Source organism: Cynocephalus volans, chromosome 5, assembly GCF_027409185.1.
Source record: "Cynocephalus volans isolate mCynVol1 chromosome 5, mCynVol1.pri, whole genome shotgun sequence".
NCBI classification, from domain to species: domain Eukaryota; kingdom Metazoa; phylum Chordata; class Mammalia; order Dermoptera; family Cynocephalidae; genus Cynocephalus; species Cynocephalus volans.
Window position 1 is genome coordinate 68227884 of NC_084464.1, and position 16368 is coordinate 68244251.

Below are 16368 nucleotides of genomic sequence, written 5' to 3' on the forward strand. Positions count from 1 at the left end.
TCATTCTGTACAGGTAAATACTAACAATATCAAATGTACTGTTTATGCTTGTGCATGAAGAGGTCTGTAGATGGCATGAAAATACAACTAACTTGTAGAATAATTGTGGGAAAATACCTCTGTTAGGAAAATAGAATAATTTAATCAGGCCCCCTCACCTGCCCATCCAGTTGGGGGTGGTGCAGTGCATTCTTTGTAAGCAAATTGTATGTGGGGGTGCAGTTAGTTAGTGTGCATATGCAATGTTGCAACCTTGGCTGGCATTGCCTGCCTTGGGCGTCCAATCCGTGCAGCCATGCTCTCTGACCTACAATTTCCAATGACCTGTTTGCTGGTTACCGAGCTCATAGACCTGCATATGAGGGGTCTGGTGACCCAGACTGGTGTGGGAGGGGTCTGGTGACCTAGCCTGAAATGGGCTTGAGGAGTCTGTGAGTTCCAGACCCAGCCCTAGCTCAACAATTGGCCCAGTTGGCAGGATTATGGGCAAGTAAAATAGCCCGACAACCTCAAATCCAATAATCTGTAAATTCAATCACATCATTGGCTATAGTATCAAGACATAAAAGAATTAAATTACAAAATGAGGGCGAATCACTTTGTAGTGAATAGTTCCACTTAGATGAATAGGACAAGCTGTTATATACTTAATATAATAACTTTTATTAAATTACTGGGTAACTGCAGTGCCTCACACTTAAGTTTTCATTAGAAGGGTTTCCGTAGAGTCTTCGTATCAAATGCTAAGACTTATAGCCTAACAATAATAGGTAAATAGTTTCATTTTTTTCTTCCTAATTGTCCTTTGGTCAGAGCTTTTCGAAAAGCATGCAGTTAACTTCCTACATTCTTATATTAAATGCATATTTAATTTCTAAGATTCAGTTTTTCTCTACATGAAATGGGGAAAAATGGTACCTGCCTTGTGTGGTGTTGCAAGGATTAAATGAGATAAATTGCCCCCAAATACTCAGCATAGCATCTAGCACAAAACTACCATTACCTATCATGAACCATTAGTTCCTAGCAGCCTTCAAATGACAAAGCAGACATCCCCATCCTATGGGCGTCTGACCCTTGAGAAGCTAAGAAGTTGTGCAAGGGGGTCCGAGCACTCATTTGTCCACCAAATGTATATTTGTATTCACTGTCTATTTTGACTTTTTTCTTTTAGTATACAGATGCTTTTTCACAAATAAAATGCAAATTTATTTAAAAGCATTACTGTTCCTATAACAATTTCCTGTGTTATATCTTTAAGCAACTAACACTAATATGTACATTTACTAGTTGTTAAAGCTTGATAAAAATGGTGGATGTGGTGCTAGGTCTCTTTCATTTGCTTTCCCATGTACACTCTCCCCTCAGCCTACTCTCTGCCTAGGGGGATGACTACTGACAGCTCTGTCTATTGGGTCTCTTGTCCTCTGCTTCCTAATGGGTCCACCCAATGGGAGCAATGGTAGGAGACTGGAAGTAGGGAGGAGAATGGAGTTGGGGTATTAACTCCTGAGCTTCCTCCTCATGGGGTGGCTATGGCTGCCATTCTGGATCAGAGGTCTCAGCTCCTGTTAGGATGCCTCTCCTACAGCTTTCTTTGTCTCCCTTTCATTCTTACTTTTGGTAGTAGAAGACCTCATCCCAGGGAAAGTAGTCCCAGGGGACTGAATAGAGCCTTGTAGTATTCTGCCACTGAAAATAGTTTCCTTATTAAACCTCTCCCCAAATTACCCCAATTTAAGTTACAGATAGTCAAAAAAGATCTTCATTCTAGAAAGCTTTGGCAACTACTGCCTTATATTTCAGAGGGGGATAGAGCTTTGCTCTCCTAGCACATTCCTTCATTAATCCACAGAGGGGAGGCTTCTTTTCCTAGCTTGTGCGAGTTTCTTACCTCATTCATGCTTCAAGGAAAGCAAAGGCTTCTATTTTGATATTTTGTCTATTATACCAATATACAGTTAAAAATTTACACTGGAAAATTATAAATTCTTAACAGCTCATATGCAAATTAAATTAGTTAGAATCAAAGATGAGAACTGGTCTTTTGACTTTCATTTTCAGTATTACCATTTGTATCTAAGTGAATGAAAGTTCCTTTTTTCCCTACATCTATGATTTGGTTTGGTAAAATTTGGGCATTGGGAAATCTTGGCAAAACCTTGTGAATTTTTTCCTACATCTATGATTTGGTTTGGTATAAGATTTAGGCGTTAGGAAATCTTGGCAAAATTTTCTTATCTTCAGAAGGTGGATCTCTGAAAATGTTAATGTTTTTGAGGAGTACATAAAAAATAGGGTATTAGAGTATGAACAAAATTTAAATTTTTGGTCCAGTTAAAGATGTTAATCACAGGATGTAACTTGTCTTAATCCAAAGACTTCAAGTGTGTTCCCCTGGAAACTGTGATACTACTGCTTCAATTTGAAGCTTGCTAATGAACTCATAAATCTATTTCTTTACTTTTTCTCCTCATAGACACAGAGCAAGAGAAAAAGATGGTCAGAGACCCCTCATAGCTTTGTCATTTTTGTCAGTCATTAATATGTCAGTCAAGCTGCTTTCTGAGGAATCTTTAGTGAAGTACCTTTTCTGATCCATTTGAAATATTCCAGAATGAAAGATACCCTACAAGATAACTGGGGATTAATTAAAGTTGTTAAAGCTTCTGAACTTCAGGTGAACCTTCGAGGGATTGTTACCTTGTGAACTTCCCCTGGGTTCTCTATTGAGAATGATATAATTATTCCATTTAGGCACCTGCCAGATTCTACTTTATAATTTCCACAAATTCTGTATTCTTCTGTGCTAACTAGTCAATTAAAGACCATTTTCTCTACTGATTTTTGTCTTTTATCTCAGTTCTGCTAAGTCACACATATTGTACTGTTTTATCTCCAAGATTCTAAACCAGGGTTTCTTTTTTTCCATTTATTTATATTTTCATTATGAATATTCATAGATACAAATGACCAGAAATTGCTTTTGTACCCCATTTCTCCTCCCAATTATCACCCAAACACCCTCCCCCTGCTCCCCTCCACTTTGTAGCCCTAGGAATGTTCCCTCCCTCTGTAAGACCATTGCACTACTGTGGTCTTTCTTTCCTTCCTTCCTTTCTCTCTGAGCTCCCACATATGAGTAAGCCCATGCGGTATTTATCCCTCTGTGCTTTGCTTGTTTCACTCAACATAAGTTTCTCCAAGTTCATCCATGTTGTTGCAAATGGGAGTATTTCTTCTGATTTTGACTGCAACAATGCCAAAATAATATTCATACTGTCTGTGAATAGTGCTCATATATTTCCCTTTATTTTACTTCTTTAGAAAATATTTCTCTTCAGCAATCCAAATCTTACATTTCAAAATCCAACTAAAGAGCTATCACTTGAAAACAAAAACTATTCTTGACTGATTATTATAGAAAGTGGATTTTCTTTCACTCCTAATTCCTAATACTTGATTACCCTTTAATTGCCTGACTTACATTTATTATCATATATTTATACAGCTTGTGAATGATTCCTCAAACAAACTGTTAAAAGCAAATATTAAAATATATTAAAAAATTAAAAAAATAAGTATTGTCACTATGGTTAGTATACTATCTGGCACACACAATCACTTAAATAAGTGCTTATTTAACTGAACTGTTACTTTTACTTTCTGCTGGTACAGTTGGGCCAATAGAAATAATCTAAAGGAAGAGAGATAATACATTATCTAATAATCGTTCTAGTGTTTATCCATTCCTATTATAAATTGGTATTATATTTTAAGAATTCTTCCTCAGAATTTTCTGAAGTAATAGTTCATTTATTAACGCATATTGAAATTTTTTCATCCCTTTACAAGTATTTAATAAATATTTACTGAGAACCTCTAGTCTGCCAGACAATACACTAGTATTGAGGATATGATTTTGACTAAAATAGACATTTTATAATTATTGTAATATAGAATATTAGTATCACTGCAACAAATTCCATGACCTGTTTTCTTTATCCCTTTTGGTTTTAGCACTAAATTATCCGAGAAACACATATTTTGTCAGTAAATAGGATACACATAATTCTAAGTTTTATATATTTTTTGAGAAATATTTTGTATCCCCATAGTGTAGAGCATATTGGGCGGGAAACTCACATACGCAGTGATCACCATTTTAGCACGTACCACTCGAAAGACCCAATCTCTGGTGTGGCAAGGAACATGAGGGTATATCAGACAAGGAATCTGGGCAAGTAGTAAGTATGATAATGGACATGTACAGAAATAATCCCAACATAAGGCAGAGAAAGAAAGTGTCATAGAAAAGTTAAAAAAAAATAAAGCTGTGATGCTATTGCAATTCAGGATAGAAACAGATTATTCCCAAATAAAGAAAAGACTTTTTGGAAGAGTTGGCTTTGGAGCTGGGCCTAAAACAATGGGAAGAGTTTATCCATAGAAAATTGAGTGAGTAGGAAAGGAAAGAGAAGGCAGCAGAAGTGCATAGACAATGTCCTTTTACATGTAAAATATATTTTATAAAACAAGGTCAAATTTTTTTTCCAAAATTATTCTATATTGCCATCACTTTTTATACATATGTGTGTTCAGTAATTCCAGCATTCACTTTTCAACTATTTAAGGATAAATTATCCTAAATCTATATTTTTATTTTTCCTTGTCTCTTAGGGTCAGTTTTAAATATCGCCAAAAGAAAGATACAGAGTCCCTCATTTTCAGAAAATTATTCCAAAATCTCTATGATCTAAATGTAGCTCTACGTAGCTACATCAAGAAATTATTTTAGTCTATTCTAGGTGTATTTGTAGTGTACAGTAAGTATATTTATACCAATGGGTTTTTGAAACAAGTTATTGAACTTTATTATCACTATTTTTATGCATTACTGTGTAATCATGAACTAACAACTGGATTGAAAATATTGCCAGATGTTCTGAATATGTAGCCAGTTTGTATGCAATACTTTGTTGTCTGTGATGTGATGCAAAACTAATCCACATCCCAAATAACTGCTGTGTTCCAATATGCAATAGGGACAATAAAGATATTACTCTTGGCTCATGATCTATTTGACCTACACAAATTAACCAATTACTCAATGTTGAAAATGGTTATTTCATAGTGATATTTTAAGTCATACTTAGCTTTAAAGGTTCATAGCCATCTTTTTCTTAATTATCCACTGTATTACCTCTAAATAGAATTTTCCTTCGCCCCTTTCAATCTGCTATCCATCAGGCCATGGAAAATTCGAACGTCTGCAGTACATATAGATTTCTTCCACTTTATAATGACTTTAAAGTTGTTTCTTTCCTTGACAACTCCCTCTCTCAATATTAATTAACAAGTCCTAAAGGAGACATTAGTCTCCTTGGGTGTCAATACAGTTGATCAATAAATGATCAATGCTGTAATGATTTTGCCACAATTAGTTCTATTGGCACTTGTCAATCACATAGAGGAGAGAATAATTTAACTGTCATATGGATCCCTTGTATTTTCCTTTGAAATTTGTAATGTTTTCCAGAAAAATACTTTACGAACATGAGCCCAAAAGCACAAGCAGCAAAAGAAAAAATAAACAAATGGGACTATATCAAACTAAAAAGCTTCTGCAAAGCAAAGGAAACAATCAAGAGAGTGAAATGACAACGTACAGAGTGGGAGAAAATTTTTGCTAACTATGAATCTGACAAGAGATTAATATCCATAATATACAAGGAATTCAAGCAACTATACAGTAAAAGAACAAATAACCCAATTAAAAACTGGGCAAAGGAGCTGAATAGACATTTTTCAAAGGAAGACATACAAACGGACAAAAGGTACGTGAAAAAATGCTCAACATCAGTAGTCGTCAGGGAAATGCAAATTAAAACTACATTGTAATACCACCTCACTCCAGTTAGACTGGCTATAATCAAAAAGATGGTGAATAACAAAGACTGGTGAGGGTGTGGAGAGAAGGAAATGTTCCTACACCGTTGGTGGGACTGTAAATCAGTACAACCACTATGGAAAATAGTACGGAGTTTTCTCAAATGACTACAGATAGATCTTCCATACGATCCAGCAATCTCACTTCTGGGTATATTCCCAGAGGAATGGAAGTCATCATGTCAAAGGGATATCTGCATTCCCATGTTCCCACAGCTCTGTTTACAATAGCCAAGACATGGAACTAACCTAAATGTCCATCGATGGATGATTGGATAAGGAAACTGTGGTATATATACACCATGGACTACTACTCAGCCATAAAAAAGAATGAAATTCTCCCATTTGCAACAATACGGATGAGCCTGAGGAAACTTACGTTGAGTGAAATAAGCAAAGCACAGAGGGATAAATACCTCATGTACTCGTTCATATGTGGGAGCTAAGAGAGAAAGAAGGAAGGAAAGAAAGATCACAGTGTTGCATTGGACTTGCAGAGGGAGAGAACATTCTTTGGGCTACGAAGTGGAGTGGGTAGGAAAGGGGGAGAGAAAGGGGGAGGGAGGTTGGGGCTAATTGGGTATCTCATGAATACTCATAGCAACAACAATAAAAAAGTACTCAGGTGATTCATTTTTCTACAAATGCATTTGTAGTATACCAATTTTACTCATAATTGCCAAAAAATGGAAGCTACCCAAATGTCTTTCCACTGGTGAATGAAGAAACAAACTGATATGTCCATGCATTGAAACACTGCAGAGTAATAAAAAGTAACAAAATACTGATATGACATGAATAAATACTGACTGCATTATGCTAAGTAAAAAAGCCAGATTCCAAAGACTTCTACTTATATGATATTCTAGAAAAGGCAAAACTGTAGTGACAAAAAATAGATTATAGTTTCCAGGGCTTGGGGATGTGGAAGAAGTTAGTTACAAGGGGCTATGAAGAAACATTTTAGGGTGCTGAAAGTGCTCTATATCTTAATTTTTATGGTGGTTACATAGTTGTTTGCATTTGCCAAACTCATACAATTGTACCCTAAATGGGTACAATTTATTGTATGTAAATAACACCTCAATAAATCTAGCTTTAAAAAAGTAAAAAATCATTGATATCACAAATTTGGAGTCAATATGAAGAGATATATTCAACAATCATTAAGAGATCCATCAAAACATTATGGAATTTTTGATTCTATAAGTTGTTTTAAAATTTTTCCTCTTTACAAAGTACCAATAACTTTTCTTCATCTTCTGTTTTACAAATGAAAATTACATTTTAAGGAAAAATGCCACATTGAACAAGTGCCTTATAATTTCAAGTTCACTAAAATAATTCTAAAAATAACAGTATTCAGGTAAATATAAGCTTGTTTAATGAGTTGATTGGTTATAACAATCACCCGGTCTCAAAATAACACACTACTATTTCATTGTTTGCAATTGCAAGATTATATTTTACTGCTCACAGTCTAGTAAGTAATTTAATAATTCAGAAAGGTAATGAAGAAAAACTAGTGCTAGACATTCTCACATAACTGATATTCAGATTCAAGGAACAAAATAGCAGGATTAGAGACAATCCTGAGAAGTGTGCTTTAGAATGGCAGATGGCTTACCTTTGAGTCTGGGTCGCATAGGTGTTATCATAAGCCTCATAGGTCTGGTCATCATATTCACCCCCGTAGCCATCATCATACCCCTGAAACAGAAAATGGTAGAAAGACCTATTAGTGATCAATTTGATTAACTTTGATCTCTTTTTGGTTAATAAGATTTTATACAATGTGACCCTTGTTTAGTTTTTATATTTGGTTAGTGACCATACATCGTATTTTAGTAATTCCCACATAACCTTGAATAAGATTTCATGGATCAGGGACTAATGTTTATTAAACCCAGAATATCATTGAAGTAGCAATACCTACTCTAGGGTTTATTTATAATTTTGTGTGATACTAAATAAAGACAATTTTAAACTTTCAAAATAACTTTTTCTTTTGTTACAACCCTACTGGGAGTTTTTTCTTTTAATAATAGTAATCATAATTAAGATAGAAATGATAAAGTATGGGGTCCTTAAATTGTGGTCAACCTTCAGTAAAAAGATGAAGTTGTTCCTGCAAAAAATGAATAAAAGAAAGAAAGGAGAGAAGGGAGGAAGAAAGGGAAGGAAGGAGTGAAGGAAATAAAGACTTTTTATTTTGTTGCACATAATATTGTTTTTAAGTCTCATAAATAAAATGATGTTGTGTGGTGAATTTGATTGCCTGACTAAATTACGTAACAAAGCTGATGCAGATTTGTCATGGAAGAATGTGCAAGCAAGGTAGCAATTATACACTCCAGTTATCAATCACTCTGTGAGTGGTTTAGTTGAATTTCTCTTTGTGATCATTGCCTTTAAATCCTAGCCATCCACCTGAATTACACAGTACTTCTGGAAGAATCTTTAGCTTTTCTGCCTCTGGATCTTTGCTGGTGCCTCTCTTTGCTGGGAATGCAGCCCTTCCTCTTCATCCTCCCAATTCATAACTTCATTTCAGTGTGGAGGCTTATACATTTCTCTTTTTATCTGGTTCAGCAATTTAAACAGAAAACATCAATATGTGAAAGTTTCCACACTAATCTTGAGTAAGACATTTGAGATGGTTTAACCTGAAGACTAATTTTTTTAATCAATTTAAGAAAGTTTTTAAATTTTTATTTATTTATTTTTTCTTTTCCATCTCACTTACCCTTTATATAATGCTATTATTTACATATGAGGTTTTCTGAGTCTGACTTTCATTTCTTCTATTTTTTCATTTACAATTTCCATTTCATATTTTTAGGCTGTAATATGGGATAGTTTATCCATTTGATCTTTGAACACTCTAATTCCTATTGAATTAAAAATTTTAAAAATATTCTAAAGTTAATTTTACTATTTATAAAAGAATCACATGCAGATTATTTAAAAATAGTAGTAAAGGGTTTATGTCTAAAAACTAGCAGTTCCTTGTCTTGTTCTTCTGAAACCTCTAGTTCTCTGTCTTTTCATCTATTATTTTAGTATTTATTTTTTGTTTTATTAAGTAATATAGTTAAGTTAATGTTGCTGAATTTATGAATTTTAGTCATTTTATATTGACTGGCCATTCAGGTTGTTAAGGTTTAGTTCTATTATGATTCATCTATAATAGATGTATTTTTCTCCCTATACCTAGCTTTCTAATATAGTTTCATCATTTTTTTGTTAGTCAATGTCTACATTATAATTAAGTAATAATCCATAATTATTATTTACTAATGATCCAAATCAACTAATACAACTCTATTTTTATCCTCACACACCTTTTTATTTCTCCTAATAGCTCATTCATTTTATTATTTTTTGTTTTCTACTTACTTAGAATTATTTGTCTTCAAATTTCCCAAGTCATATTAAAGTAAAAATAATATTTACAAATATTCAAAAATATCAGATAATCCACCACTTCCTTTTGTGTTACATGGAGCTACCTTTCCAAGAACCATATCATTGCACTCTGTTCTAGAATGATGGATTTCTAGGCCTGAAGGCAGAGAGGATTTCCCAAGACCCCTTTCACCAACAACTCTCTGTACTGAATTTCCTTTTACCAGATTCCATGTTTTCCTTGGTCTTATTTCTTGCTAAAACATCTTTCAGTAATCTCTATTAAGAGGTGTACTGGAGAGAAATATTTTGATTCTCTCAATCTCTCTCTCTTGTTTAGCTTTACACTCTCTCTACTTCCTACCCCATCTTTATTATTTTTATTTTTGGGGTGAAAAATTTCAATGACACAGAAAAGTTGGAGTAATAGTATGATGGAAATTCATCTACCCTTCACCAGTTGCTGGGATTTTGTCCCATTTGCATTATTTTATAGATATATATTTTTAAAACCATTTGCAAATCAGTTCCAGAAACATGATATTTCATCTCTAAATACTTCAGCTTGCATCTCCTGAGTATAAGAACATTCTCCTACATAAATGTGATGCTATTATTACTCCTAAAAAGTCACAATAATTTTTAATACTATAAAATCCTTAGTCAAAGTTCTGCAATTTTCCCAAACACTTACAAATTTCACCACTATTTTGATCTGTTACAGCTATTTTTAAAAAATCAGAATCCAGTCAAGAGTTATGAATTGTATTTGGTGATTATCTCTGTTTAGTCTTTTTAGAACTAACATAGTTCTCCAGCCTTTTATTGCTTCCCACATTACTGACTTTGATGAATAGCCCAATTGTTTTGTAGATTATCCCACATTCTGAATTTGTCTTATTATTCTCATAAATACATTTAGATTCAATATTTTTGAAAGAATATTACATATTTAATACTGTGTTGAACATTCACATGACTGGAAATTTTTAATTTTTAGTCTCATACTTGATTGATTGAGTATAGAAGTGTAGGCTAAAAAATGATTTTCAATCAGAATTTCGAGAGCTTTGATCTGATGATTTCTACTATTACAGGTTGGTGTTGAGAATTCCTTTTTCTTGTATGTGACCTAGATTTGTTTGGTTTGTTCCATTTTTCCCCCCACCTTCTGGATACTTTTACAGGTTTTATCTCTGGTGTTCTCAAATTTAATAATGCTTTGCCTTCATGTGTGTATTTCTCTTTATTCATTGCGGGGTACTCAGTGAGGTCTTTCAATGTAGAGGCTTATATTCTTCAGTTCTGAGAAATGTCTCCCCATTTTTTTTTTCTCTCCTTCTAGACTTTTTACGAGTGGAATTGGATCTCTGGTTTGGTACATTAATTTTATCTTTTTGTCTTACGTGATGCCTATTTAAAAAAAAATACTTCATGGGAGAATCCTATAAATTAATCTTCCAACCATTCTATGAAATATGTAACTTCAGTTAAACACACATTAACTAGTAGGGTGAGGAGAGGATGTTTCCATGTTCTCAGCTGCAGTTCAAGTATCCCATTCTCAGCCCAAGGCTTCATCTCCCCTCACGGAACAAGAATTCACAAGCCAGGGTAGTCCAGCAGTCTGTCCTGGGGATCCACCTAGCTCAATAACTAAGGGATCGATGACATTTGTCATAGGTGCCTCAGAGGGTGCAAACCTCTTTTCAAGCATCCAGGCTCTAGGTCCTCTATCAAGATTATGAAAACATGACTTCACTAACCTTCATTTCTCATTCAGGGCTCAAGAGCTCTAGCTTCCAGCAGGAGTCAAATAAGTTTTAATTTGTTCTGTATTATTCCATTTTACTTTTGGTTTTGTGTCCTTTAGCAAGAAGCTGGAGGGGCTACATGTCTCCAGGGCCGCAAGTCCCCTGAATTCCCTACATTTCCCCCATTTCCATCTATTGAAATACTACTGATTCCTTATGTCATTTTATATGACACTATCTTCAGGAAGAGTTTACTGTCCTTACGAAGCATATAGTAATCCTTAGTCCTCTGAATTCCAATGACCTGTTGTTTTTTCTCACTGGTACCTAGAATGTCTAAACATGTACTGTACTTATTTTTAAAAATTTTTCTCTTCTTAGATTCTAAGCTTCTGAAAAGCAAGAACTATATCATAATTAATCACTTTTTTTTTGATGCCTTGGGGTACTTAGTACAGTATATTCCATAAAGTAATTGTTCAATAAATAGTGAATTATTAAATCAGCACAAAGGAGACTATTCTTAGCCAGTGTACATATGAATTGACTCAAATCAATCACTACTAAAAGAGAAATATTTCAAATGATAAGTATATAATACTATTGCCTCTATTTATTAAGAACAACTTAACTATTTGGTTTGAGATTATTACATTTTACTTCCTCACTTACACTTTTGTTTTTTTAAGTCTTACACAGAAAATTCACAGAATAGATAGAATTCTTTCCTGTTAATACACAATTTCATAAAGCACATAGAACAACGATCCCCAAATAATTGTACTTACTGTAAAAGATAAAGTCGATGGGGATACATATACATAGACTACTTTTGTTTTCTAATACTTGAAGTATTTTTCAAACCATAATTTTAATAATAAATATTTATAAATATAAATATTTGAAAATGTATATGTAGGCATGCAAATGTTTATAAATGCTTGATACTACAAATAGTATCAATATTTGTAATAATAGTAATAATAGAACTATTATTAGACCACAGTCACAGAACAAAAACATCACATTGTTTAGGATGCCAACACTGTATCCTAAATATTAAAAAAAAATTATTGATTGCATATCCTTATTGCATAAATTGATAGTTTTCTTAATGTTAACAGTAAGGGAGTAGGTCACTTTCTGAAGGAGAGGGAAGGAAGCAAGTGTATCCCAGAACCTAGGTCATGGAGAAATGATAGCATAGCCATGAAAGGCATGAATCTGGCTTTATTCTATTAATATTCAAATCCTGGATCCTAACAAGATTCCCAGATGTGCATCTTTGGCCAAGGTTTTAATCTTTCTGTACCTCAGTTTCCTCACTTGTAAAATGGGAATTATATCAACTACCTCATAAATTTATTATAGGAATTTAACCACATAGTATCCATAAAGCACACTCACCATGCCTGACATAGAGCAGTTGCTCAATAACTACTCACTATCATGGGGAAAGAAGCAGGCTTTGAAGAACCACATTATGGATACTTCACAGATTGTATGGAGCACTTGCAGGCAGAAGCAGAAAAGAAGTTAGAAAGAAGGAAGGAAGCCAGAGAATTCTGATCTACTCTGAAATTTTATCAAGAGTTAGACTCACCTCCTTTCTTGAGAATTTGGAAAGGGACCAAGATTCTGGTTCAATCTAGGTTCATTCATTCATTCCATAAACATTTGTGGAGCACCTACTACACACAAGGCACTGCTCTAGGAGGTAGAGATTTGGCAATAAAGAAAACAACAACAACAACAAAAACAAAGACAACAAAAAAGGAAAACCAGGAGAATTATATGGAAGAACATTACAGAGAAGGTGAATACCTACAAAACAAAACAAAACAAAACAAAACAAGAGTGATTAGGCTGGGGTTCTTCAGACATTTTGTTAAGGATAAGCTTCCTTTTGCTTTTCTAAGCCTGAAGATGAAGTGCTAGCAGTAAAGCTCCAGAGTAAAAGAGCAAAAGGAAACACACTGAGAAGCAAGAAGGGTGATGGCAACTGACCAGAGATCTCTCAGGTACATCTGAGAAAAACCAGCTGGGTCCTAATGTACTGATTAAAGTCACAGGGTTAGCAGAGCTTATGGAACTTCCTGAAGAATCTTGAAAACTCTTAAGAATTAGGGAAGAGTAGAGATAGCAGATGGAATCTTTTACATAATATAATTTTTGTTGAAGCCAACAAAGTTCTAGGAAAGGGGAAACCAGTGTTCTAGAAAAACATATTTATGTGGTATTCTTAAGACAAGGAAAAATATGAGTATGGATGGTGCTAGCGATGTTGTAAGATAAACCTCTTATGCTCCCTAAAAAGCAAGTCAGTATCTCCAAGAGATTGAAATTGAATATAAATATTCAACTAAGAAATCAAAACATAAAACATCAGAAATTCTAAAAATGATATTTTCCCTCCATTTTTGCTTAATTGTTTCTGCTGTTTCCTTTGGAGAAATTACTTTCTTATTATGTCCTGGCCTATTAGTACATTTTTACTAAAAAATTAAGACAACTTTAGATGCTACTTAAGTTATTGGAGTCTCAAAGTAGAATTTCCTAAAATATAAAGAGTACATCTGATGTCCCAGTAAAAGAAAAACCTCCTTAATCAATAAAGAGTTTTAACTTTATTTTCTTCTAGCTGTAGACAGATGATTTGGTATCTCTCACATAAAAGAAAATACTCAAGGAGATATGATTCATTCCTTCCTGGAGTGTGGTCATGAAGAATATCTTTTCTCTCTAGGATTTCTTTATATTTGTAAAGTTATAAATTCTCCAGTTGTCTATTCTTTGAGCCAAATAAAAACAAAATAAAAACGTAAGTTCTTTATGAACCACTATCTTGATTATTTTCAGAATATTTGCTAACTCCTCCATAATTTGCCTAAGATACAATATGAAGTATAGGCCTAAAATGAAAGCCTGAACAATAATGAAAGAAGACAATTTCTTTGTAGTTTCTATGAATTATTAATCACTTTATACATCTGAGTATTAGACAAAGCAGCATACAAGACAGATACGTATTACTATAAGAATACAGCTGTACTGAGCCAGCTCTTTCAAATCTACTTTGGAAAGTGTATTTTTCTTCTTTAATATGCTTACTAATTTTTCAATTTAAGGAAGTCACTTTGACTTAAACACTCATTTTTGAACTATGATTTCTACATCAATTTGGGGTTGTCCAATTATATAATAGTGGCTGTACACATAAGCTTAACATAATAGTAATTCATTGGACTTTATATTAACCAGTGAATTACCTATTATTCAGGCATTAGACATAAGAGAAGACTAAGACATAAATCCTGTCTTTGAGAAGTTCTTGTACAGTGGTATTCTGGTAAATGCTTAATAATACCCTTCAAAAAAAATTGTATGCATATACACAAAAAATCAATATACACATTACTGAATAAAGCACACAATTTACAAATAAAATACAGAATTTATTATAAATTTTATGCATGTAATATTTCAGTGTGACTTGCTATTTCTTGCAAAAAACACCACAAGTTTTTTTTTTTTTATTGTGTTTTTGGTTTTTTTGATAGGAATGAAGACAATCTAGCACCAGCATTTATTATTTATTTATTTTTCATTGTGTATGTTTATGGGGTATAGTTTGTTGTTTTTATACATGTATATGTTATATAATGATCCAATCAGAATAGTTAACATACCTATCACCAAAATATTTATCATTTCTTTGTGGTAATAATATTCAAAATCCTCTTTTCTGGCTATCTTGAAATATACGATACAATATTATTAGCTATTGTCACCAAGGGCACCAGAACTTTGTCTTCTATAAAACTCTAACTTTGTAACTTTGTACCAGTCTACTAACCTCTCCTGGTCCCTTGCTCCCCTCTCTTTCCCTGTGTTTGGTAACCACTTTTCTATTTCTCCTTTTTCCCCTCTCTATTTAGTTTATTTTTCTTTTCTTTTTTCTTTTTCTTCTTTATTTATTTAGTGCAAAAAGAACTCCCTGTCTCAGGACCCCTGGGCTTCTCAGGTGGCTTCTTTGCTGGCCTGGATGTGGGCAAGGACTTGGCCTATGCCTTAGGCCCATCTCAAGACCCCCAGGCATCTTGGCTGGCTCCTTATGCCATAAGTTTTTTATAATTCTATTGCCACAATATCCTACTAAGTCACAGCACAGAAAAATACTTGATTACTATTCAATTAAGCAAAGAAGATGCCCAGGTTATTCATGAACATGAGTGGTTCTGACATGAATGTCATTTGATATTTTCATTTATGTTAACAAGTAAAATGATAGTGAAATCTCAAATATGTATGTAAGAACTTGTTTGTTAGTAATATGAGCAACTTTGTTCTAGATTGGACAATGGTTTTCATATACTAGAAGGATATTTTTCCAATTTTGTGTTCTACTCGCAATGTAAAGGCTGTAGACATAAAAACTTTTAAGTTAAATCTGCATTATTAGCTATTTCTCCATAGTTTTCTTAAGTCTAGATAATGAACGAAACAAAATGTCAAGTCCTGGCTTTTAGCATTTGCCAACATCTGTGTTGTAAATATTCTTACCACGACTGCTTTCAAGTTATCAACATAATGCTATTAAAAACAGATTTGGGAAGAGATGAACAGTAGCACACCGTTATGTATTATTTCCACCACACAGATACAATGGATGTAAATAACCTAAAGAGCATAGATTGTAATAAAATAGATAATGACAAGTTTGTAAGTGTTTACTATCTTTAATATAATTTACTTAATTTTAAGTTTATATAATTTAATTTTTAATAAAGGCTGTGTTCACAATGAATTCACATCACTGCTCTTGGAGATCAACAAATGGACAGAAAATTAAAAACCAGTGGAAAGTGATCCAAGAGAGAATGGGAGTACTTTGGAGGAGTGCCTAAGTCTGTCCGAGAGTTTCAAGGAGAATTTCTCAGGGAAGGTCTTGTTCGAGATAGGTATTTGAGGATAAATAAATATTCTCCTAGTGGATGAGGAGGTAAAGAAACATTTCATTTCTATGTATACCAAGCGGCATAATGCGTGGCATAATGTGTGACATAATGAGTGGCATAATGAAAGAAAACACTGTGTTTTGTGAACTGCTAGTTGGTGGCTCTAACTAAAGCACAAAATACCTAAGAAATAACAGGCAGTGTGTTTAGTGAAACAGATAGGGATCAGTTCTGAAGCACTTCCTGTAACATGGTAAGGGATTTATCTACATCCAGTTGGTATGGAAACCATTGAAAGA

General features: G+C 33.7%; 1 protein-coding gene across 1 annotated transcript in view; it reads right to left on the reverse strand.

Moving 5' to 3' along the window:
* The window catches only part of KHDRBS2 (KH RNA binding domain containing, signal transduction associated 2), a 556728-nt gene that overhangs the window by 42809 nt on the left and 497551 nt on the right, over positions 1 to 16368 (reverse strand). The window contains exon 7 of the mRNA XM_063097985.1: positions 7577 to 7659. Within this exon, the coding sequence (XP_062954055.1) occupies positions 7577 to 7659 (83 nt within the window). The remainder of the gene's footprint in view (positions 1 to 7576; positions 7660 to 16368) is intronic.